This window comes from Mesocricetus auratus, unplaced genomic scaffold (assembly GCF_017639785.1).
Source record: "Mesocricetus auratus isolate SY011 unplaced genomic scaffold, BCM_Maur_2.0 Super-Scaffold_4256, whole genome shotgun sequence".
Classification (NCBI taxonomy): domain Eukaryota; kingdom Metazoa; phylum Chordata; class Mammalia; order Rodentia; family Cricetidae; genus Mesocricetus; species Mesocricetus auratus.
In genome coordinates this window covers 88,917,394-88,943,289 of record NW_024429182.1, presented here as the reverse complement: position 1 = coordinate 88,943,289, position 25,896 = coordinate 88,917,394, and the positions used below count along the sequence as shown (strand labels likewise).

Here is a 25,896-nt window from a genome sequence, read left to right as displayed (position 1 = left end):
CTTCATTTGCTAGATCATAAACAAAATACCATCACAATGAACCACTCCTAGTGTCTGTATTTGTTGAAGAACATTTAAAATATGGGAATTCATACCCACCCGTAGAAATGGTGTAGAAATACATTAATGCTCTGGGGTAAGCTGGGCGGACCAACGGGTTTGCTTACATTCAGCTAAACTGAGGCCTACAAAATTACCATAAGCTCTACCATTGTACTCATAAAGATGGAGGCAGAGAACCACAGAGCACCCACAGTAAAACCACAGGTGTAAGAAAAAGCCATAGCAGGCAGAGGTCTCCTATTAAAGTTAGGTGAGTGTCCTTTCCAGGGTTCTAGCAGGGGACCTGCTCAAGAGAAAGAGTTGTTCCCCTGAGAGCAAAGAGCATGAGGCTCTCTTGCGGCACCAGCTGTTACAGTTCTTCCTGTGTAGCTGTGGCATTCCACTCAGGCGTCAATGCAATCATACATGAGGCTGCCTGGCACACAGCATTAGTGAATCAGACATTTGGCATTTGTAGGTGTTTTTCAGTTATGTTTGTATAAATAGTTAAGAAATGAGTTGAAATACATAAGAAGAAAACTTAAGCTGGGTGTGGTGGCACATGCCTGTAATCCTAGCACCTGGGAAGCTGGACCCAAATGTCAAAAGTTCAACATTGGCCTAGTCTACATTGTGAGACCCTGTCTCCATAAACAAACTGATGCTCTTCTGCTGAAGGATTACACTTCCCAGCTTCCCCTGAGGACTGTGGAAGTCATTTCCACCCCCTAGAAGAGACCACATCCCATCTTTCTCTGTGGGCATTTTAGCATCCATACATGGGGGTGACAAAGATGCCCCCTTACCATGAATAAGCATAGTCTTACCTAATAATAATCTAACACAAGAAAGAATAACATGTTACAGAACTAATCATGCTTTTTGTTTTAGTCTCTGCCTGACAAAGATGGGAAGAAGTGTCTTTTCCTAATAAAATGCTTTGAGAAGACCTTTGAAATCAGTGCTTCAGATAAGAAGAAGAAACAAGAGTGGATTCAGGGTAGGACGTTTTTTATTGTTTTCCATGAAAAAACTTGAGAGCAGAACTGGGCACACATTTTCAATCCTAGCACTTTGGTAGTAGACACAGGAGAATCAGGAGCTCTCTACATGGGGGTTCCAAGCCAGCCTGGGCTACTTTAGACCTGCCTAAAAATATAAAAACCACACAAAATGGTGAGTGTTACAATTTTCTGTTTTCAAATCTCCTTATGTCATGGCTATTGCTACATTCGAAAGAAAATCAAGGAAATATGAGTTCCTCCTTTTTTTTGGTCAATTTATTTGCTTACTGACTTTGTGGGAATAAAACTGCATTTTTGGTCTTACTACCCTAACCCTTGAAAAGGTTTTTTTTTTCTTCTCTGTAGGCTTATGAAATGTTAGAGATCATTTTTTTTGAGATTCTGTTCATATGTGAGGCAGAGAAGAGATGTGTGGAGTGGCTTTGAACACATCAAGAGCTTTTTAAGTAGCTCAAGAAACCAGTAACTTGAGGAGAGAGCATTGTGCTAGCATAAAAGGAAGTGAATGATGTGTAGACATGTCCATTTGCTTAAAATTTCTTAGAAGAAACAGAAATGGGTAGCGTTAGTTGCTGATGGCCCAGGAACCCAGAGCTTGGAGGATAGGAGTAGGCAGAGACTTTCCTGAATGTCTGTTCATGCTTCTTGAATTTGAACATTAGGTGTTAGTAATCTAAGAAATTAAACTTAAATGGTTGAAGATACCAAGAGCCAGGTGTGGTGATTTGTGCCTGTGACTCCCGCCCAGGAGGCAGAGGCAGTGGATAGCTGTCAGTTTGAAGCCAGTTGGGGCTACTTAATAGGTTCAGGCCACCCAACTCGGTTGCAGAGTCAAATTCTGTTTCAACAAACCAGAAAAGTTGCTGGAGAGATGGCTCAGTGATTAAGAGAACTGGCTGGTCCTCTAGAAGGCCTGGGTCTGACGTCTAATACTTACGTGGTGGTTTACAACCCTCCATAACTCCAGTCCCAGGGTATCTGACACCCTCCTCTGACCTGTGGGTATCATATATGGTGCACACACAGACTTGTAGGCAAAACACTCATATACATAAAATAAAATGATGTGCATCTGGAATATACATGTGTCTTATGAAGTCCTTTGTGTGCTGTGCTGTGTGTACATTTTCAGTAAATGGTGACGACTGTGATATGTATGTGGGTCACATACAGATAGGGAGGTGGTTTCATAAGACATAGAAGACAGAATCAGGGGAGCAGACTGCCTATCAGAGGCTAGGAACTTTGATTGTCTCCTCCTTAGTGTGTCTTAGTTTTTGTTCTTTTTTAGAGACAGGCTTTCTCTGTGTAATAGCTCTGGTTGTCCTGGAACTAGCTCTGTAGACCAGGCTAGCCTGGAACTTACAGAGATCCACCTGCCTTTGCCTCCTGAGTGCTGGAATTAAGGCCTGAGCCACAACTGCCCAGCGTGTATCTTAGTTTTATTTGGCTTTAAAAACAGTTTGCTATTATTGTTTGTGTGTGAGTACCCATGATGTATTTGTATGGTCACCTGTGGGTCCCAAGGATCATATGGCCTCCAGACTTACCTGCTGAGTCATCTTGTCAGTCCTTATGTAGGAGTAGAGAAGGACCAGGTTCATGGTCTTAGCATTTGGTAACCAAAGACAGCAGGGTTGCTGTGAATTTGAGGACAGACCAAGCTAGGCTACACAGTGAAGCTCTGTCTCAAAAAAACAATTATATGGAAGGGAGTTGAAAGTGTTGTTAAGTTTTTTGGTTTTGTTTTTGTTTGTTTGTTTTGGTTTTTCCAGACAGGGTTCCTGGCTATCCTGGAACTCGCTCTGAGGACCAGGCTGTCCTTGAACACAGGGGTGCCATACATTGTTAAGTGGAGTGTGTGTAAGCACAGGTGTGCAGCTGCAGACCTGCACTTGGAGGAGACGTCAATGAGCATATTCCTCATGTGCGATGCCTCTCGGGCCGCACCTCTGCTCACTGGCAGGATCGGAGTGTGCTAGCACCCCACCCCATCGCCCGAGTGTTCCACACGGAAGTACAATGTTCCTCTTTCTCCTGTCCTAGCCATCCATTCTACTGTCCATCTGTTGAAGCTGGGCAGCCCCCCACCACACAAGGAAGCCCGCCAGCGTCGGAAGGAGCTCCGAAGGAAGCTGCTGGCAGAGCAGGAGGAGCTGGAGCGGCAGATGAAGGCGCTTCAGACCGCCAACGAAGACAAGCAACAGGAGCTGGAGAGCGTGAGGAAGGTGGGTGCAGGACAGAGAGGCCGGGGACACGCAAGGGCAACTCCTGTTTAGTGCTGGGGTGTCACGGCCTTAGGAGCTTTCTTCACCCCCGTACAGTAGGACAAGTTCAGGGACAGTGTGGTGACCTTGGTTCTCAGGTGTGTCCAGCTGCTGGGCCTACTAAAGCCTTGAGCCATCTGTCGTCTGTCTCCTTTGTCCTTAGTGGATGCTGCTGTAGGGTGTAGACGAGCCATTTTTATGCATGTTCACATATGCTCTGATCACTCTGTAGGACACTCACAGAAGTAGAACCGGGTAGAAGCCGAGCCAGATCTACAGTCAGGAAGGCTGTGCTGACGGGAACACCGCCATCTTGAGTGGCGCTGTTCACTCTGCTATAGGGAGACATGTTCTAGGGCTTGGCAGCTACCTGCTGCAGCCAGCCAGGGCGTATTTCAGCTTTACAGACTGTACTTTGTTTAGAACTAGTCATGTGTTTCTGAGAGGAAGCCAGCTGTGCTGTTTACTCTAGGCCCTGTGTTTTGCTGCGCTCAAGGTCTTTTTGTCTTTCAGTGGTTTTCACTGCAATGTTTGTGGGTGCTGCTGTTGTTTTTAAGATAGGGTCTCAATATGTAGCTCTGGCTGACCCAAAGCTGGCTGTGTAGACGAGATCCCCTTGCCCCTGTTTGGGAAAGGCGTGGCCACCATGTCTGGTACTTCTTTGTTTTTGACCTATTTAGAATTCACAGACTGTAGACCAAGGTTTTCCTTTGTGCTGGGTAAAGTTTCAACCTATTTCTTCAAATATTTTTGCTCCCCTTTCACTCTTGTATTCTGTTGAATAGCTCCCTGGCTTCCTGGAGCGTGCAGGTTCTCCAGTGGAGTTCTGTAAGGCTTTTCATTCGGTTCTTGAGCATCACGGACCAGCCAGCCCCATTTGGTTCCTTTAAATTTGCCTCCTTATTGCTATTCTCTGCTCGATGTTATTCCTTCCATTATGTCTTTAACCATGACTTCCTTTTATTCTTTTTTGCATATTTACAGTAATGGCTTTGTAGCTATGCCTCCTGGGCTTCTTCAAAGGCAGTATCTGTTTTTTCCTACTTAGGGGTTACACTTTCCTGTTTCTCATACTTTCTTTAGTTGAAAACTGGATGTTTTAGAAGATAACGTGTTGTTCATAGGAACTATGGATACTGATCCTCAAACCCCTGCCTTCAGTTTGTCATTGTTTGGTTATTTATTTAGTGACTTGGCTGGACTATTTCCTGGACCCTTGTGGCCTTTCAATCTGCTCCTCAGAGACATAGCCATGGCTATCCATGGCCACAGTCACCTGGAATGACCCGCCAAACTGCTCTCCTTCTCTCCTCCCTGTTAAGCTGTCTACTTTTGTTGATGTCACCCTAACTGCTAGAGTTCACTGATTTCTGGATATTTGATTTGTTTTCTGCAGTGACCTCAGAACTAACTAGCCTCACAGTCTGGGGTTAAGTTCAGTCTTTGAGACTTATTTCGACCACATGAGGGCTCTGCTTAGCCAGCTTTCCTGGTTCTGTCAGGCTTAACTAGTCTGGTTGGTTTGCTGCTGCATGGTGCTCCCAGCCTCCTTTTAATTCCTGTAGCCCAAATCTTTATTGTTTTCAACTGTATCCTTAGACTTGTACATTGCACATAACAAAGACACTTCTTTTGGTGAGAGCCACAGAGCCTACTTTCCTCCTTGAGCAAAACTTCCAGGAAAGGCTGGGTATGTGTGACAGCTCATAGCTATAACCCCAGTGCTTGGGAGCTGAGGCAGGAGGTTTGCCAGCTTGGGTGGCGACAGCAAGCAGCAGCAGTCTATACTCCTGCTTTAAGAGCCTCTGCTACCAAGCAGAGGACACAGCCTGCTGTCCTCCATCTTCTCCTGTGGTGCTTTTGCCTCACAGGTCAGTGAGACCCTGGTGATATGTTTGTCTTCTGTAGCCTGGGCTGTGAGCAGCATATAGAGGGCGCCCTTGTCTCTGGTTTCATCTCTCAGGAAGTGAGGGACGTGCCAATGCCTGAAAGACCTAAGATCCAGTTGATTGTCTTTTGTTGCTGTTTTGTTTTCAGTGTTTTTGTTTGTTTGTTTGTGAATACATTGCTTTTGAGGTGGCATCAATCCTGGCACCATGTGCATGCTGGGAAAGTACCTTACACCAAGCCACAAGCCCAGTTCCTCATAGGTTTTCTTAGATGGATATTCTTCTTTGGTGTGTGCCCTTAGGGTAGTCTGCAGAGCTTTACCATGTTTTCTTCTGCTTTTCAAAAATAACTGTTAACCAGTTGTTTGTGTGTGTGAGGGGTGGGAGTGGGGCTTGAGGAAGCTCCCTGTGTCACCCGTCTGGAGGCTGAGCCCTGGTAACAGGGATAGTGAGTGTGCCAGGTGACAGTACCGTGCAGAGAGCCCCAGAACCAGGTCAAACTGCGTAAGTGAGGCTGCAAATGATTATGGCTCAATGGCCACCCTCACATCTCTGCAGAGTTGAGAAGCAAGTCGTTCGTACCTGCTTGTTTTCTGTGCTAACTAGGGAGACTGGATGGCATCCTAGGGTGCCCCACAGCGTGTGTTTAGTTTTTATTGACTGGCTCTTTTCATATGCTTCCACTCTAATGAGCCTGCTTTTCTGGGGGTGGGTGTTTGATTGATTGATTAGAAGCTGGAGGAAGCAGCATCTCGTGCCGCAGATGAGGAAAAGAAACGGCTGCAGACTCAAGCGGAACTACAGACCAGGTTCAGCACCGAGCTGGAGCGGGAGAAGCTGGTAAGGCTGGCAGCTGCTGCACCTGCTACAGGACGCCCTGCGGCCGCTGTGTCCTAACTGTGCTAGCATTTGTAGTGGCTGCTGGGGAGCTGTGTGTTTGTTTGTGCAGTTATCTGTGTATCAGAGGGGTAGAGGTAAAGAGTGGGCACCTTGTTTTCCAGACCCCTGAGCAGAATCGTATGCAGTGCAGTCGTAGATGCTTGGCTAATGTGGTTCCATGTCTTCTTTGCTTTGAGGTGTCCCTGTCATCTGCCATTAATGTTAACCAGGATCCTTTTCATTCTCAAAAGACTCTGGTTCGCACAGTGATGAGCTGTGAGAACGTAAACCTAAATCCATGGCATTTCTCCTCCACAATGAGCAAAGTGTACACTGAGACCTCAGGGCTCTGGTTGCTGTTCTGGCCTTGGCAAGGTCCAGGCTGCTTTGTGAAGTTAGCTGGTTACTGGCGCACATGTCTCCCATGGGGCACCCTGTGCTGAGCCAGCGCCTAGCCATGGTCCTATGTTAAGTGTCACTTGTTGCTTAGAGGTGAGATTCCTGTTTGTGTTGAGGAAGGCAGGTGTGATGTGTGTGTGTGTGAGGATGTCCAGCCGCCCTTCCCCCTTGCCCTGTCTCCCTGAGCACAGGGTTGGTCAGTGTGTGCTTCCTGCATTAGGGGTCATTCTGTCAGCTCTCAGGCTTCTCCTAGTAACACAGTGAGCTGTTAGTGACACAGTTCATAAACTGCAGAGAAAGACACCAAAATGTGTGGTAGTGTGTGTGTCAGGGCCCTGGAGACTGAACCCTGTGTCTCACACATGTTAAGTAAAAACTCTACCAGTAAACTGGCTTTTTGTTTTTTTACGACAGGGATTAAATCCTCTGCAGTCCAGAAGGGACAGCCATGCACTTGTTAAGATATTGGTGCCCCAGCTGGGGCATTGGTGGCGCACGCCTTTAATCCCAGTACTCGGGAGGCAGAGGCAGGTGGATCTCTGAGTTCAAGGCCAGCCTGGTCTACAGAGCGAGTTCCAGGACAGCCCCCAAAACAATACAGAGAAACCCTGTCTCAAAAAAACAAACAAACAAAAACAAAAAGAAAGAAGAAAAAAGACACTGGTGCCCCAGGGATGGGGAAGGAGGTAGAGGTAGCGGGACCTGCTCTGCTCACTCTTACAATGTGCTAAAGAGGTTTTTGACTTTAAAATAGAAAAGAATTTAAAGAGGAATTATACTTCTTAAAAAAAGATCTTGGCTTGCTATATGGAGTACAAAGGACAGAGCATATGCAGATTTTGGGTTGTAGTTGATTTTCTTAGACTCCTAGCACTGGTATTGGGTATATGCTCTCATTCCCTCCATCTTTAGCTCAAGGGTAGAGGTGGGATGGGCACCTAGGGAAGAAGTCGCCTGGATTTAAGCAAGACCGCGGTCCTCTCATCCCTCCAGATCAGACAGCAGATGGAGGAGCAGGTTGCCCAGAAGTCCTCAGAACTGGAACAGTATCTCCAGCGAGTTCGGGAGCTGGAAGACATGTACCTAAAGCTGCAGGAGGCCCTTGAGGATGAGAGGCAGGCCCGGCAGGATGAAGAGACGGTGCGCAAGCTTCAGGCCAGGTGCAGACTGCTCTGCCGCCCCCGTGCTTGTTCGCTTTGCTTGCTCTGGATCCTAACCCTGGCAGAAAGGGAGCCTGAGCCCACGTTGTCCGGGGACTCTGGATGTTGGGCTGGCTGGGTGTGTCCTTTGATCCTCTTGAAGGTCTAAAGAAGGTCCTTGTGCCTGAGAGCAATGTGGTGACTATGTTTGCTGGGGTGTGTTTATTCTGTTCTAGAATGTCTGTCAGCCAGGTTAGCTTTGGTGGAAACTTGGTTTTGTCACTGTGTCCAGACCCACGTGACCCTCGGTGCAGGGGCAGGGTTGCTTCGGGCCAGGCATGGCAGAGGTGTTGTGGATAAGGAGGGAGTATACACTCTCTTTTTTTGCAGTGTGGGATTGGTATTTATAAATCAGGTTTACAGTTGTGAGACTCATATTCTCAGGGAAAGATTTTGATTTGGGTCTTTGTAACATCCGGAGGACAAAGTAAAATGAAGACCCCAGAGTGACGAGAAGTCACTGGTTTAGCCTGCTGAGCTGTTTGCTTCTTTGTGACGCCTTGTGGGAGGCAGTGTAGATGTACCTGAGCCTTGAGCTGTGACACCCCCCTCCCCCGTGTTAGGGAACACTCAGAAGGTGAGCAGTTAGAATTTGTATTACTGCCAGTCTCATGGGGAGAAGCAAAAGATGCTATTTAAACCTTGGGAAGAAAAGGAAAGGACTAATGAGGTTGCTCAGCAGGTAAAAGATAGTTGACTCTATGCAAGCCTGATGTCCCATCCCTGCCAGCCACACAAAGGTAGAAGGAGAGAACTGACTCACGGACCGTCCACACTCACGCCATAGCGCGCGCGCGTGTGTACACACACACACACACACACACACACACACACACACACACACAGTAAGAATTTTTAAAAATATTAAAAATAGAAAACTAAACTGGAAAAGGGGGTTTGCCAAAAGTGATGGGGCTGGCGAGATGGTTCAGTGGGTGAAGCATTTGCCGTCAAGCTTTATGACCTGCGTTTGATCCCTGAGGCCCACGTGTCGGGAGGAGACAACCAACACCCCAGAGCTGATGTTGAATCTTCACACGTGCACCTTGGTGTATAGCCACACGTAAAACAAGCAAGTGACATTAAAAGCCACTTGCTGCATAAGCCTGGTAACCCAAGTCCAATCCACGGAACCCACATAAAGATGGAAGGAGAGAAGCCTCTCCACAGAGTTGTCCTAGCCAGCTACGTGGAGCTGCCCCTGTGCTGTTGACAGTGGCATCAGCAGCTCATTCAGGAGAAGGTGCGAACCCTGTGTCACTTCCAAAGAGTGGCACTCTTGAGTGACGCTAGACATATTTTGAGTCACTGATTTGTTCTGTGCCCGGAGTTTGTAGATTACTCTCAGATACAGAGTCCATGGGGAAAGAAGGCATGCTGTGTTTCGTCATCTTGAAGGGAATGAGATATCACAGCAGAGATTAGGTGGCAGAAGACTGGATAACTCAGAAATTCACTAAACTTGCTGTCTAGCTGCAGCTGACCCTGAACTCCTGATCTTCCCGTCTCCGTCTCCTGAGTGCTGAATCACAGACATGCACCATAAAGGTTACTGGCTATTGAACCCTGAGTTTGTACAAGCTGAGCAAGCACTCAGTGCTACCTGAGCTACCTCTCAGGCCAGGGAATCGATTTTGAATGAGTGGAAGGATCCTCGTGTACCTGGTGAGGCAGTGTGTGCTGCTGCCTCCTCCCAGCTGTTGAAATGCTTTCCACGTGCTTGAAGGCAGCTAGGGCCTGGGTCATAGGTGACAGGTGGCTACTTAATTCCTGTACTTTCAGTCTATATGAATTTAAAGTAGTATTTTACTATGTAGAACTTTGAGTTTTATTTTCAAGACAGGGTTCCTCTGTATAGCCTTGGCTGTCCTGGAACTCACTCTGTAGGCCAGATTGGCCTCAAACTGGCAGAGATCAGCCTGCCTCTGCCTCCCAGTGCTGGAACTAAAGGCGTCTACCACCACTGCCCATTGAACTTTTAGTTTTTATATGTAAAATAAGGGTGATGGCCAGCTTTAGAGTTGTAAAGACGAGGTTAGATATTGCAGACATAGTGTTTTAGCATAAAGTCAGGATGCAGCTTTCTGTTCCTTTATCTCCTCATGCATGGGGAAGATATATTATGTACAGAATAAAGAAAATGTTGGAAGAAATGCTAGAATGATGGTGTTAGGCCAAGGTAATGTCAGAAGAACAAGTAGAGGGGCTGGAGATGGCTCAGGGGTTAAGAGTACTTGCTGCTCTTGTGGAGGCCAGGGTGCAGGTCCCAGCGTCCTCGAGGCCACTCGCAACTGACCCTGCTGCCTTGGCCTCCTGAGCAACTGGGATGACAGGCATGGGCATGCACTTGGCTGATTCCCTTCTCTAGAAGTGAGGAGGCTGAGAATCAAAGGATGGAGATGCCCAGTCCTTAGTCTGAGATTAATTTGCAAACCACGGAAACCAGCTTGGATGAGGGAAAGTAAGAAGATGATTTATGGGAATGTTCTTAAATAGTTCTCCAGTCCCACAGAGGGAAGGTGGCCAGGCCTTGAAGAGTGGCAGGAAACAAGGGGGATGGGCCCAGAGCTGCTGCGGACACAGGCATGGGTGTCGACACCACTGCTGTCCCTGCCTCCAGTAAGAGAAAGTCTTCATTGTCTCTGGTTCTGTGCCAACTGCTTTTGTGTCAGGGTTCCAGGAGGGACAACCGCTCTGCCAAGCTAGTTCTACCATGCTCTGGCGTGTTCTGGGTGGTGGCATCTGTCCTAGGAGGTGGGGGTCTACCCCCCATGAGACCCTACTGTGCTGCTTCTCCAGCTGCATGAAGGCAGCCGAGCCCCCAGAAAGCCTACCCTCCCTCTGTGCGCCAGCCCCCAGTGAAAACACAGAGGCTCTTGCAGCCCCCTTCACTGGTGTCCCCAGAGGGACGCGTCACAGGCACACAATGAACATCACCCTGAGTGCACGTCAGACCGTCTGCAGTGCTGGGCTCCGTGGTGGACGCTGTATTCCAGGAGACTTCTGAGGAGGCCGCATGTGTCCCCAGGGAGATTCAGAGTCTGGCAGGGATGCTGTGGCCCTGGCCTCTTTCCTTGCTGCTGCTACAGAAAGCACTGCAGGTGGCAGTGGCGGCCCTGCTGTGGGACTTGACCCTGTGTGGCTCCTTGTTAGGCTTGTGTCCTGACCATTGCTGGCATCTGGCTACACTATCTGCATCTTGAATTCGGTTTTGGACTGTGTGTTGGTTTACTTATTTAAATACGGATGCAGTTGGCTAATCCAAGCCAGGCTATTATTGCAGCTAACACTTTGGCATCACACATCTGTGTTCGAGTTCATTGTGACCTGTGCAACGCACTTGCAGACACATTGCTTAATCTGTGAGGAGGGCCTAGGTCTCCTGGATCGTTGGTCATGGGTCTTTAGGAGATGAAGAAATGTTCTAACATTGTAGCAGCCAGGCAAGTTGCAGAGCTTGGCCCCATCACCTGGCAGGAGGATGGCTTAAGGCCCCACTTTGTCACCTCAAGTGTGACTACTAATGGCACTTCCATGCACTGTGTGAAACAGCGGGGAAGACACACTTGGCTCAGTTCCTGGCACACGCTCCGCGTTGCCTAAACGGTAGTTTCTTTTTCCTTCACCGAGGGCTAAGACTAAGGACGCTTAGAGCAGGACGTGTGGGCTGCTCCCCAACTTTATGATAGACTCCTTTGGCTGCCAGTCTCCTTGTAAAACGGGGGCGTGGCATTAGATGACTGAGGAAACATACCCTGAAATGCTTTCCCATTTGGATTGGGGGCCCCAGTGGGATGTGACCCCGAGTCTGCTCTGCATCCCAGGTTGCTGGAGGAAGAGTCTTCTAAGAGGGCGGAACTGGAAAGATGGCACCTGGCACAGCAGCAGGCCATCCAGACGACAGAGGCCGAGAAGCAGGAGCTGGAGCAGCAGCGGGTCTTGAAGGAGCAGGCTCTGCAGGAGGCCATGGCGCAGCTGGAGCAGCTGGAGCTCGAGCGGAAACAGGCGCTGGAGCAGTATGAGGTGACTGGACTCACCCTGCACACACCTGTAACTGGCTCCTTAGAAACCCTGACCGGCTGGGGGAGGGGTGGGGCTCTGTACCCACTCTGCAGAGACTTGCAAACAAACAGCAAAACCCTAGCACTCACTTAGAGTCTTAGCATAAGAGAAGAAAGAGGAAACTTTTTCCCCCAGAGGATGGAGGTGTCTGTCCACTTAGGGACCATAGAGGAGCGTGAGGGGGGAGGTTTACACAGTTACAAATGTGACAGAGTCCCCACCAAGCTGCAGAACAAACTCTGAGAACCGTGGGGGTGACAGGTGTAGGCAGCAGCCATTGCCCTACCCTGAGGTAGAGCACCCAGGGGAGGCCACAAATCATTGGAAGGGTGGCTTATAAAAGGAAGTGTTCAGTTGGACTTAGGGTGTCAGTCGTTAGAGTCCACGGTGGGAGAGTGAAGGCATGGAGGCCGGAGAAGCTGAGAGCCCATATCTTGATCTCAAACACAAGGCAGAGAAACACCGGAATGGCATGAGTCGTTTTGAAACCTCAAAGCCCACTCCCAGTGACACACCTCCTCCATCAAGGTCACTGTCCTAATCCTTCCCCAAATAGCTCCACCGACTTGAGACCAAGCATTCAAACATCTGAGTCTCCTTCAAGCCGCCATGACCATGGCTGTCCTGACTGACTGCCAGCAGAGAGAAGGTGCCCCTTCTCCCCGTGTCCTTCAGAACCTGTTGTTGTTGGAGCTGGGGCTGCCAGCTATCGTGAGAGAATTAATATAGCAACAAGACAGGTTGGGGAAGGGCAGGCCTGGAGCAGAGAGGCATAAGCTGACACGGAGGGCCCTGACATCACATGCATGAGGTGAGAAGAGCCTTGGAATCAGATGGCTTGGCTACCAGCCCTGCTCCTGCATGTGACCTTGAACAGACGGCTTAGCTCTCAGAGCCTGAGTTTTTGCCAGTGTGCAGTAGCGGTAATGGTAGCTCCTCCCACTGGAGTGATCCTGATCATTTAACGAGGGAATCCACACGTACACAGTAGGTGCCAGTCCATACTTCTTGGTTCTTAGACTCCTCTTTTGTTCTAGGGCGTTAAAAAGAAGCTAGAGATGGCAACTAACATGACGAAGAGCTGGAAGGACAAAGTGGCCCATCATGAGGGGTTAATACGATTGATAGAACCAGGTAATGATGTGATCTGTTTTAATTTGCTTTCTGTTGTATTTATGGGATTGAGTTGTATTAAAACCACCTGCCTTAGGGGTGCAAAGCCCCTGGTTCCATGCACAGCACCGCGTAAGCTGGGGGTGGGGGCACACACCTGTAACCTAGCACGTGGATCTGAAGTGCAGGGTCGCCCTTGGGATGGCTCACAGGGTGAAGCTCTTGCTCTGCAGGCCTGGCCGCCTGAGTTCAGGTCCTCAGAACCCTCATCAAAACCTGGATGGGGACATGGACATTTGTAATCCCAGGGGCCCTAAGGGGCAGAGAGTCACCTTGAAGGCCAGTAGCTTCCTGTGACTCCTCCTTAGTCAGTGGCCCCAGCTGACCTCCCTACATGTGTCTCACAACTCTTTTGTCTGGTAAGCCTGCTTGGGCATTCCTCAGAGACAAAGTAGAAAAGTTGTTTTGTCCTGGAGTGATGGCAGGTGTGGAGGGTCTATGTGCATTGAAGGTATGCTTATTGCTTAGGTTCAAAGAATCCTCACTTGATCACCAACTGGGGACCCGCAGCGTTCACCCAGGCAGAGCTCGAGGAGAGAGAGAAGAGCTGGAAAGAGAAGAAGACTACGGAGTGACAGCTCTCCCAGTGGCTACCCCAGGCACAATCACATCAGTGAGGAGTCAACTCCATGCCCAGGGCAAGGACACTGGCTTTGCTGCTTCTAACCATCTCCCCTCAGGGCTCCAGCGGGGTCCACACGTTGAGGACACTGTATTTACCTTTTAGAGCTGTCTGAGCTTTCCTGGACGAGAACATAGGCACGGGTGTGGCTGGGGCCACCTTCACTGTCACCTTCTGCGGGCCTGCGGCTGCTGCTCTCACGCCCTCTCTGCATAGGAGGTCAGCTGCCTCCTCAGGCAGGGTATCTCCTCCGCTGACAGGTGACATGGCGCGCCTTCATTGTCGTGCTCTGATGGACCTGGGTATCATGCACTTGGCATGCTTCCTTTCCTGTTCTGTCCTTTCCTCTCCCCTCTCTTCATAGCAAAACGGATCTTGGCCCAGTGTCTCCACCCAGCTCCCTGGACGTTCTGTCCGCGGCCCCTGGTCCATGAGGGGCTAACTTGAGGTCAGCAGTGCCTGGGTAGTGTGGGAGGTTAAATGTGGACACGGTGGGAAGCTGACGGTCCGAGGGCTGGTTAGGGGTAAAGGCGTCAGGGTGATGGCGAGCCCTTGCTTTAGCCAAGCTGGGATTGTGGCTCTCACTAGGATTGTCTCTGCTTTTCCCACCTCCGTGGGTGACCAGGTCATGGTTCCTATGCTTTTTTTTTTTTTTTTTGAGGGTATTGAGGAAGGTTTTCACGGGTAATCTGGTCTGGGATTGAGAATAGTAAGGAAGCCTTCCCATGCTAGTTGGCATCTATAAGCACAGTGACTCCATGGACAGCCACAGTGCTTTCCATTTTAGACAGGAGCAGCGTGATTTCCAGATTACAGAAAAGGTGGATTCAATAACAGAGCAGAGGACCCCGAGTGTCCTGGTCCAGCCTTGCCTTGGGGCAGAGAGGAGGCCATTCCAGACATGCGCAAGTCTAGAGATAGATTTCAGTGTTCCTGGTATTTACATAAGAACTGGATAGGATGCCATAAATCTCTACCTTTTATGACTGGAAAACATTTGCCAATGGAAGTCTTATAAATTTTTAAGATTTTGGGCTGCTTCACTATAATTTTATTTCATGTTTATAGTTGCCTTCATAAAGTTTAGATTTGTATGCAGAACATCACTGTATCATGAACCTTCTTAGCTTAAGCTAACCTGGGCGTGGGTTTCTGCCTGGGCCATTCAATTACCTCATTCACCAGTGTTTTCTTGTCGTTGCTGCTGGTCTATCAGATGAGGGGACTAGGGCTTCCCCAGTGGCTTAATGATGTCTCCTTGGGGACTTCAGTGACCCTGGAGAGAACGAGGAAAAGAAACCGCAAGAAGGTTCTGACTGGTGTGCAATGTCTGGATGGAAGCCGTGGGCCTGGGAGTCCAGGGGAGACTGGGGTGAAAGGGCTGCCATGTCCTGGCCGGCAGACCATTCGTTCCTCCTTAAGCCTGACTTTCTTTAAACACAGCCAGAAGCAGGGTCTGCCTCTGCCATGGCCCTCGTTGTCTGGTCTGGGCGCAAGCCTGAATTCTGCCTGCTTCCCGGTTGTGCAGTGCCGTCTGGGCTGTGCCGAGGTGCCTGCAATCTGTAGACACCGGCTTCAGCAGCACTGTGGCTGGGACGTGAAAGCCCTTCTAAACAGTGGATAAAGAAGGCAGCACAGATGTGCACTCCGCGACTCCCTTTTGGGCAGATGCTTTGATGCTCATGGATCTCTCCTGATCCTTGCCGTGGCTTCAGCTGAGTGCCTATTGACCCCTCGCCTCACCTCTGTAATAGCTACAGGAAACTTCAGGAGTGCCTGTCTGCATGTTCACTGTAATCAGCCCTTCCTACAGCTAGAGATAAGATTATCTGCAGGAATTGTGAATGAAAAACATTTTGAAATCTGTTTTGGAATCTGCTGTATTAGGAAGGAACAAAATATTTATAATTTTCCAGCATTCTTATCTAAACTTTGTACAATGTAATGTGCTCAACTTTCTTAATTTTTTGCTAATTTTTCTAAGATATTAAAATGTTTTCTATGGGTTTTTTGTTTTGTTTTTAGCACAGTGAATTCAATAAGAAAATTAAGCATACCAGAACATTATACATTTTAAAACTGGTTTAATAAAATTGTAAAGGGTGTGTGTGTGTGTGTGTGTGTGTGTGTGTGAAACTGGAAGCTTCTGTAAGGCAAAGGACACAGTCAACAAGACAAAATGGCAGCCCACAGAATGGGAAAAGATCTTCACCAACCCCACATCTGACAGAGGACTGATCTTTAAAATATAAAAAGAACTCAAGAAACTAGAAATCAAGCTACCAATGAAAAAATGGGATACAGATCTAAACAGGATTCTCAGCAGAACAATCTCTACTGACAGAAAGACACTTAAGGAAATGCTCAGCATCTTTAGTCATCAGGGAAATAAATCAAAAACCACTCTGAGATTCCATCTTACACTGATCAGAATAGCTAAGATCAAAAACACGAATGACAGTTTATGCTGGAGAGGATGTGGAGAAAGGGAAACACTCATCCATTGCTTGTGGGAGTGCCAACTTGTGCAGCTGCTGTGGAAATCAGTATGGTGGTTTCTCAGAAAATTAGGGTTCAACTTACCTCAAGACCCTACAATACCACTGTTGGACATATACCCAAAGGAGGCACATTCACACCACAAGGACATTTGCTCAACTATGTTAATAGCAGCATTATTTGTAATAGCCAGATCTTGAAAACAGCTTAGATGCCCCTCAACTGAAGAATGGATAAAGAAAATGTGGTATATTTACACAATGGAGTACTCCTCAATGGTAAGAAATAATGGCATCCTAAAATTCACAGGCAAATGGACAGAACTAGAAAAAACCATCCTAAGTGAGGTAACCCAAAACCAGAAAGACAAATACAGTATGTACTCACTCATAAGTGGATACCAGACATAAAGCAAAAGATACCCAGCCTACATTCCATAATCTCAGAAAAACTCCCTCTTCCAGAAACAGATGGAAGCAGATGCAGAAATCCACAACTAACCAGTGGGCAAAGCTCCTGGAGTACAGTCGAAGTGAGGGAGGAGCAATAATATGAACAAAGGAGTCAAGACCATGATGGGGAAACCCACAGAATCAGCTGACCCAAGCTGGTGAGAGGTCACTGACTCAGGTCTGACAGATGGGGAAATCTGCATAAGACCAAACTAGACTCCCTTAATATAGGTGACAATGGTGTGACTGGGACAATATATGAGGCTACTGGCAGTGGGTCCAAGATCTAACACTAAAGCACAAACTGACCTAGTGGAGCCCATTCTACATGGAGAGATACCTTGCCCAGCCTACACACAGGTGTGGGGATGGAAGGGTGTCTTGGTTTTGCCTCAACTAGATGATGGAACAGACTTAGTAGGCTTCCTAGGGGAGGCCTTACCCTCTCCGTGGAGCAGGTGGGAGGAGAGGAGGGAGGGGGAATTGGGATTGGAATGTAAAAAAAAATAATAAAATAAAAAATAAAAACGGTAAAGTGTGTGAGTTCGCTAATGTTCATTTTCATACAATCCTGTGGATGTGGTTTAGGGACACTCCTGAAAACACTGGGTTTGGGAGTCAAGACCTCAAGTAGTTAGCTGTGACCTCATGTTTGGTGTTTGAGTCACGAATGTGGGAAACTTTGGTGGATGTGTCAGCTCAGGAGCCCTACAGAGCTGACTTCTCTTCATTGCCGCTGTCACCACGAGCCTCTTTCTCTCTCTCTCTTCTCGTTTCCTTTGTGTCTTTTCTCTTTCACTAGAATAAACGGTGTAGTTTTCTATTTGGGTTTACATGGTCCCCAAGATTGAAACTCTGACTGTAGATGAAGAAGGCTTCCATTTAGCTTGGCTGTGTGTGGGCAAACTGGTCTTCCTCTCAGGGATGAGGGGGGAGTGAGTGTTTGTAAGACTGTCCTCTCTCTGTTGCAGTGGTCCTCAAGTAGGGGCACTTGTTCCTGGGGGGGACATTTGGCAGTGTCTGGAGACATTTGTGGTTTTCATGACTGGAAGGAGTGTTGCTGGCTTCTGTGGGTGCCTTGCATCACCCCAGCTTGGAGGGGAGGGTTGTTAATTCCGGTTGAGCCTCATTGACCCTTCTGAGGTTTCCGAGTCACTGGTCTTGGGCAGTGGGCACATTTGTGGTGGACACTAATTCCAACCCTAGTCCAGACTCGGCCTCCCTTCCCAGTTTCCACCACACCAGTGCAGACCCTGGCCTGCCAGCGCTGTGTCCTCAGGAGTGATGGCCTTCCTCTTTGCCTCCTCCAGCTGAGAGGGCCAGGAAGATGGTAGGAAGGGGAAATGGAGAGTTCTGTCCAGCTGCCCTCATTCGGCCAGATCCCGCTCCCCCATTTGAAGCCCCATTCCCCACAGCTCTCCCCGCACACCTGCAGCCTAAGCTGGGTTTCTGCAGGTGGCATCCGTGGGCCTCACTTTCAGTGCTGCTCTGTTCTCAGCCAGGCGTGTCCCAGGGGCAAGGCCCCTCACATGCTGCCTCAGACCAGCTGCCACCTCCATGCTCACCTTCGAATCTGTCCAACGGGAGTTTCTGGCCTAGGCTGTCAGACCGGTGTTTTGTTCCTAGGGGAGAGCATCCGGGTCTGAAACAAGTGATTACACAGAACATGGACTATGGAGAAGAGGCCCGAGGCCCTCACTCTGCTGAACTGGAAGCAGCAGGTGTTTTCCCAGAGTACTCAGTTGGGAAGGAGTCTGGGCACGAGTCACATGGATCTCGGTTTAGTTGTAGCACTGACGCAGGGTGGCTAGTTAGGAAATAGAGGGGACATGAGAAGAGAGGACAGCTCCCCCTAGCCCCTACTTCAAAACACACCTATTTCTGCGCTTCACTCTCTTGGACTGACCCAGGACTTTCTGACTACTGAGGCTACCTGCAGTGGAACAGTGCCCCCTTCTGAGAAACACCTCCCATGGGATGAACGTGGCTTCTGAGCCAGTCTTCAGTCCACTCTCTGGCTCCCTAGGTTTTATCTACAGGCACCTCCTCCAGCCACACAGAGCGTGCCTATAGGAAGTCTCCTCAAGGGTAACTTAGGGTAAGGGCTTGAAGAAAGGGGTTCAGAGAAGCTGGGACACAAAAGGGGTTGCACGAGTTCATCCTCCCTCAATACCTGAACTTACAGGACTCCCGGCCTGTGGGTGGCTGCCACGGAAGCGTTCAGGGCAGGGACTGTAGCCAGCATGGCCTTGCCCTTCTCTCCCGTTAGAGCACATTCCTAAAGCCAGTCCCCAAGGGCTGTTCCCTTATTTGACAGCCTCCTCCTGAGACTGACCACCAAGATTCAGCTATCAAAGTCCTAAAGTTCAATCAAAAACCCCTTTGGCTTACCTAATTAACATGTCCAATTAAGTCTAACCGTCATTCTAATTCAGGACTTCCCCTTTTACCTTTATAAGCTGCCATTTGCCTATGGGGCACATCTGCCTCCTCTGTCAGAGACAGCCCTGTGCTCCCAGGACGAATCCCCCTCCCCCTTTCTCCCCTCTCCTTGTCCCCCTTTTCCAGCCTGTCTCCTGTCTTTGTCTCTTATCCCTGCCCTCTGCCCTCTTTGTGCTGAGAACTTGGTCTTGGGGGGTCTGGAGCCAACTTTGAGGTTCCCTTCACTCGGGTGCGTCCCTTCCCTAAGCATGACTGTCCTCAAGACCGTTCTGTCTTTCTGCCTTGTCAGTAAACTCATTGCCTCCCATGAGGTTTGCTTCTTAGACTTTGATCTGTCCTTAAGGATTTCACACGTTTACAGTGTGTCCTGATCATACCCACCCCGACTGCCTGCCCCCCACTCCCCACAGGTACCCCAACATGCTCCTCCTCTCCCACCTTTTTTTTCCCCTGAGCCTGGTCTAGTTAGTGCTGCTGCTGCTGGCTTGTTCTCGTGCCAGTGACAGGGCTGCAGCGAGTTCTGAGCGCAGTGGCCGGGTCTTGGCCAGGGCAGCGTTGCACAGCTCTCCACCCCACCCTCGCTTCCATGGTGTTCCCTGGGCCATGGCGTGGGTAGGAGAGTCTTCGCTGCCCGCTGCAGAGAGAGGCCTCTCTGGCCACGGCTGAGAACAGCACCCATTTGCGGAGTAGATGTCTGGCCCAGCTGCACTGAATTGAAAGGTGACAGACTCCACTCAGTCCAGTGTTTGATTGGCTGGTGGGCAAAGTTCCGTTCTGCAACGAAGCCAAAACCCATCTGTAGCCAAGCAGAGCCTCCGGCTCCCTCCAGGCCCTAAGGGACATGCCTTAGGTTGCTGGGGACAGTTCCAGCTCACAGTGTCATTTAGAAGGGTTAGACTCAGGCTGTGTGTTCTTAGGATGACACTGCACAGATGATGTCCCCAGCATGTCACCCCTGGAGCACAGCATGGCCATCTGCCCCTTAAAGGCTGGTGGGCCACTCCCCACTCCCCTGCCCCACGTGCTGTCAGGGCACATGTTTTCGAGCAGTCACGTGGAGAGGGGCTTTCCACCAAAGCTAGGCCAGGCCTCGTGGGGATTTCTGGCAGGTGGCTGTAGTAGGTCACTCAGGCAAGGCGTCTGGAGAGTTAGGGAAATATCTTAGGTGCTTTTTATGGCCCCACAGTCAGGTGTCCAACTTCTCAGTTGTCCAAGCAGGAATGAACCAAAGAGCCCCAGAGTGAGGCCCAGAAATACATAGTTCCTGTGATCCCACAGCTTACCTCCCAGACCCCAGCAAGTCCCCAAGGACGCACACCTCTGCTCCTGCACCTGGGATTGCCTGGGTGGCCACTGCAGCTTTGAGCCATGGTAAGCGATGCCTTGTCGTTCGGGGGCTAACCTGCTGCTCTGAAGGCCACCTCTGATGTGCCCTCAGCAGCCGTGCCGAGTGCAGAAGCCCCTACATGCCAGCCCAGAGCTCCACACGCAGGCAGCTTCCCCAGCACACGCATAAAAGCCTAGTCCTCAAACATGTCCTGAGCTCCACCAGAGCTTGGGTAGACAGCAGGGCTGGTCTGCACTTTAGCTCTGGCTGTGGGAACAGCATCTACCCCTTCCTGCCTGGAGGCTGGGGATACATCTTCCCTTCTTACTAAAGAAAGCCAATCCCACCATCTAGTTTCCATTTCTCTCAGGGAGAATGCGATCAGACACTGGAAGGTAGAAAACTCCCCGAGTGCCTTAGAGGGGACTTCCCAGACTCCTTGATGGGCAGGCTCATTTGAACCCTGTTTCCTAACAAACAACTTCTGTAGCTTTCTACTGTCACAAGATGATGTGAAACCCAAGGTGGGGAAAAGGGAAAAGCAGTTGTGATGTCACCTTCTGGGTCAGCAAGGACTCAGGCAAAGGCCCCTTGCATCTAGGGCCTCAGTGTTGCCATGCACTTCTGCTGGTGGCCACTAGGTGGCAGCCGTGCACCGTGCCCGAGGGTTAAGACTGGTGCTGATGATACTCTGTTGTCTTGGGGTCCTGTCGGTGGGGATAGCCCCAACTCTGAGCACTGCTGGGAGCCAGACACAACCTAATTTCATCATATCTTCCCAACCCAAAGGGCTGACATGATTGACCCATTTTGCAGATGTGAAAAGTTAGGCGTAGGAAGTCAGTCATCCCAGGGAGCCACAGGCTCTGAGACCTGAGAAACCGAATGAGGGGTCTTCAATGCCAGAGCCTCCCCCCACACCCATGCAGCAGGCAGGCTTAAGGCACGGTGTGGGGTCATATGGCCTCCCTGTCCCTGAGACTTCCAGCATTTCCTCTTGTTGACTGAGGAGGCCCTCCATTGCATCCGTGGTCCAGGCACCACAGCTTCGTGCCTGGCTCTACTTTACAGTGCCTTCTGGGAGCAAACCAGCAAGCTTGGAGTTTTGGCTGGAGGCGCCTTGGGGATGGGGGAGGGTGGAGTGTGGAGGGTCAGCAGCCAGAGAGAAGGGGCCTGTTTCCTGACTCCCTGACCCCAGCTGTCTCTGCGGAGGCCCAAAACCCAGCAAGGTCATCTAGGGCGAAATTCCAGCCTGAGCCCCCTGAGCAATGACTTCAGTTTTCTCGATAAGGCTGAGAAAGGGACACGGAGTGTCCACCCCACACCCCCACTCTGTCAGCACCTCGGCTCTGGTGAGGCCTCTGCGGTAGACAGCCTGACGGGGAGAAGAGACAAAGATAGACTGGGGACAGATAAGGACAGAGACGGCCAGGGACAGCAGATGGAGGCAGCGGTGGAGATGGGTTAGCCGCCTGTGGGGAGCCCCGGGGTCTCAGCATGCTAAGGGCTGGTTGATTGCGACGCTGCAGCAGGGGGCCTTGGGGGCATGGCAGGAACACAGGCTGCGCTGCCAGCTTGAAGGACACAAACCAGTGTGTGTGACTCTGAGCCTGGTGTCCCCATGTGTGTGCTCATGGGGTCAGGAGAGCGTTATCTCGGAGGTTCCAGGAGGCACCAGCAGAGAGGTTGAGGGAGTCAAGGTCTGGGCAGAGCTCGGGCACCATGGCCACTGCCGTTGGGTCAGAGCTCCTACAGTCCTCTGGCCTCCTGAGGTCACCTGACCTCGCAGTACTCCAGGCATGCTCTGTGAGAGAATATTTACACCCAACACTGTCTATTTGGCTTGGCGAGTGGCTGGGAGCTGAAAAGACACAGCTGGCCTGTGGGTTCCCGGGTCACCATGTGCAGCTGAGTCACAACCCCAGGGAACAAGAGCCAGCTCTCAGGGCTGCACCCATAGACACATCCACACAGGTACCCAGATGCCCTCTGCAGCTGAGTCACTGTCATTCCTCAGGGAGCACGTGACAGCTCGCATGTGTGCACAGGTACTGACAGACAGGGTGCACCTGACTGTGAGTCACCACTGCCAGCCAGCTCAGGAAGGGCACCAAGAGTATGTTCTGCCACCCCTGTTTTAGATGCAAATACGTGTGCCCCAAATACAGCCCAATGTACCGGCTACTTCATACTAGGGGGCCAAAAAATGCTTGTTGAATGAACAAGAGAGCAGAATGAATGGCTAGGCAAATGAAGAGATGGGTGACAACCCCTCTGCTTGATCAAATTGGTCAGGGCAGCTCCTCAGGGTGGGTCCCAAGCTCTGTGTCTGCAGGGAGTTGTCTTGCTCCAAATATAGCCTCCATGGGTGGGCAGGGAGCCAGGCCTGCTTCCCAGGCGGTGACTTCACTGGGCCCCAGTCCCAGCCTCTGCCGGCTTGGAGAAAATGAGCAGAGGCCCAGCTCCCCATAGCCAGGCTTGAACTGCAGGGCCGGACCCTGCCAATGCCACTTGCTTGGCACCTAGAACTGTGGGACAAGGCGGAGAGGTGCACTCTAGAAGGCTGCATCTGGCTGGCACTCCCTTGGGAGGCAGGGGCCTGCCTGCGATTGCGTAACACAGGCCCCCTGCTGGGCTGTCCATCATCTGGCAGGGACAGCCCTCTGACCTGGGCTTGCTCCCAGGGACACTCCTTTGTTTCTGGAATCTTTTCTTCTTTATTATTTCTTTTATTTGCGAGATTATAATGTAGTTACATCATTTCTCCCCTTCTCTTTCCTCCCTACAAACCCTCCCATATATTCCTCTTGCTCTCTTTCAAATTTATGGCTTCTTCTCCCCTCGTTAATTGTTGTTACATACATATATATGTATGTGTACATACATACATATTCCTAAATAGAACTTCTCAGTCTGTGTTACTCGTACGTGTTTTCAAGGCTGACCATTCGGTATTGGATAGTCAGTTGGTGTGCTCTTCCTTGGGGAAGACTCTTTCTCCACTCTCAGAATTTCTTGCTTGCCTGTAGTTCTTTGTGTAGAGTTGAGGTCTTGGGACTTTCCCCTGTCCACTTTGGCATGTCCTCATTCAGCTTCCGTTTAGGCACTCTGTCGGTGAGACTTTATGGGTGTAGCTTCTGATGTTCCATGGAGACACAACCTCACAGCACACTCCGACAGCCCTCCCGCTCCAGGAGCCTTAGGTGTGGGCATGGTCTGAAGTCGCATCCATTGGGACTGGGTAGAGCAGCCCCCCCCCCTTTGGTTTATCTGGGCTGCTGCAGTATCACAGAGCTGCCTTCCTGTCTCTAGTCCTCCAGCTGTCTTGCTCTGTCCGAAGCACAGCTTCCAGGTGGCTTCTCAGTGGTTAGCCAGCAGCCAGCCTCCTCCCCTGGTGCTCCAGCCACCCGTCCTGGGCTCACCCCAGCTGGGTGTTCTGAAAGGCTGGCACACCTGTAGTGTGCTGGCTAGTTTTATGTCAGTTGACACTAGGTATCTGAGAGGTGGGAGCCTCAGTTGATAAAATGCCTCTATAAGGTCAGACTGTAGGTGATTTTCTTAATTAGTGATCGATGGGGGAGGGCCCAGCCCCTTGTGAATGGTGGTTCCAGGTCCTATAAGAAAGCAGGCTGAGCAAGCCATGGGAAGCCAGCCAGCAAGCAGCACCCTCCTGGCCTCTGATCAGCTCCCGCTCTAGGTTTGAACCCTGTTTTTGCTCTACCTGCCTTCAGTGATGAGCAGTGATGGAAGTGTGAACTAATTAAGCCCTTTCCTCCTCAAGATGATATGGCCATGATAATAACCCCAAGCAATAGTAACCCTAAGACAGAAATTGGCACTGGGATTATGGGGCATTGCTGAGACAACCTGACCATGTGTTTTTGGGAGGACTGTGGAAGGACTTTGGAACTTTGGGCTAGAAAAGCCATTGGCTGTTGAAAGCTTGGTGAGCTGTCCTGTGGGAGCCTAGAAGGTGAGAATGTTGAGCGCAACATAGATGCTGGAAGTCTGGACTGTGAATGAAGTTCCAGAGGGAAGTTTGTGAGTCCCTTATGTTAGGGCCATTATATATAATATAATTTAAATAACACTCTGTGAGCTGAGTATGGTGGCATACGCCTTTAATCCCAGCACTGGGAGGCAGAGGTAGGGGGATCTCTTGAATTGAGGCCAGCATCGTCTACAGAATGAGTTCCAGGACAGTCAGAGCTACACAGAGAAATCCTGTTTTGAAAAGTGGGGAAAAAAAAAAAAGAATCTGTGGTTCTGGTCAGCTGGGTTAAAGACTAGGCCGTGATTAACAAGAGACCAGAACCATTAAAGTAAAACCTTTGTGTTACAGGGATAATGCTGGAGCTGAGAAATTAGCGGCGATTAAGAAGAAAGCAGTGTTTCTGAGGTGAAATCTTCTGGGAGGTGTTTTCTCAGGGCCAACACACAGAGCTGTGTCCCAGAGGTGGCCAAGGTTGTACCCAGTGCTGGCACCTGGACTTGGTCTCCCAGGTGGTTCTGGCTTTGAAGGCATGAAGGGGTCATGGAGCACAGCTGAGGTTTGGCACTGTGAGAGGCCAGGAGAGACAAGGGATCAGTTGTTCTGGCTAGTTTATGCCATCTTGATACAAGCTAGAGTCATCTGAAGGGAGGAACCATTAACTGAGAAAATGTCTCCATAAGAATGGGTTGTGGGGGCTGGAGAGATGGCTCAGAGGTTAAGAGCACTGACTGCTCTTCCAGGGGTCCTGAGTTCAATTCCCAGCAACCACATGATGGCTCACAACCATCTACATTTCAATCTGGTATCCTCATCTGGCACATAGGCAGAACACTGTATATGTAATAAATAAATAAATCTTTAAAAAAAGGGTTGTGGGCAAACCTGTAGGGCATTTTCTTAGTGTTTGGTGGGGGAGGGCCCAGCCCACTGTGGGTGGTGCCGTCCCTGGGTTGGCAGTTCTGGGTTCTGTAAGAAAGCAGGCTGAGTGAGCCACGGGAAGCAAGCCAGTAAGCAGCGCCCTCCATGGCGTCTGCATCAGCTCCTGCCTCCAGGATCCTGCCCTGCCTGCTCTCAGTGATGAACTGTGACGTGGAAGTCACAGTTCCCTCCCAGGTTTCCTTGGTCACGTGTTCCAGCACAGCAGTAGCTCCCTTGACAAGACAGCTAGGTGGGGAGTTACGTAAATGGATGGGTGACAGGCCGGCTCCTATGGGACTAGCGGACTGTGGATGTTAAAAAGAGGGTTGCATGTGTGGATGAAGGGAGGGCAGAAGGGGGAGAGATGAGCAGGTAGACAGGCACGAGGACGTCACTTAAGTCAACTGTTTTCAGCTCAAGCGATCAAAGGAGCAGAACGGAAAGGGCATGTCAGGGAGCACCTGGGCCAGACTTCAGACAGCATGCAGCCTGTGGTCATGAGGACAAGGCGGTCAGGAACTTCCAGGCCCTCAGGCTTCCCTGTGGACCCCTACCCCAGTGGCCTGCCCAGCTGTGCTGTGGCATAGCAGTCACCCTCTCAGTCGCCCTTGCTCATTTCTCCCTCAGGTTTGTATCCAGAGCTGTTCGCATCTATACGAGGCTCACCCCCACTTTCCTCAAATAAGGATTCATGTTGCCCAGGCTGG

General features: G+C 50.1%; 1 protein-coding gene across 1 annotated transcript in view; it reads left to right on the top strand.

Moving 5' to 3' along the window:
- The window catches only part of Swap70 (switching B cell complex subunit SWAP70), a 59,847-nt gene extending 44,284 nt beyond the window's left edge, over positions 1-15,563 (top strand). The window contains exons 6-12 of the mRNA XM_005075686.4: positions 934-1,042; positions 3,114-3,295; positions 5,956-6,063; positions 7,495-7,661; positions 11,525-11,723; positions 12,800-12,896; positions 13,404-15,563. Coding sequence (XP_005075743.1) covers positions 934-1,042; positions 3,114-3,295; positions 5,956-6,063; positions 7,495-7,661; positions 11,525-11,723; positions 12,800-12,896; positions 13,404-13,510 — 969 coding nt within the window. The 3' untranslated portion in view covers positions 13,511-15,563. The remainder of the gene's footprint in view (positions 1-933; positions 1,043-3,113; positions 3,296-5,955; positions 6,064-7,494; positions 7,662-11,524; positions 11,724-12,799; positions 12,897-13,403) is intronic.
- Positions 15,564-25,896: the final 10,333 nt, after the last annotated feature.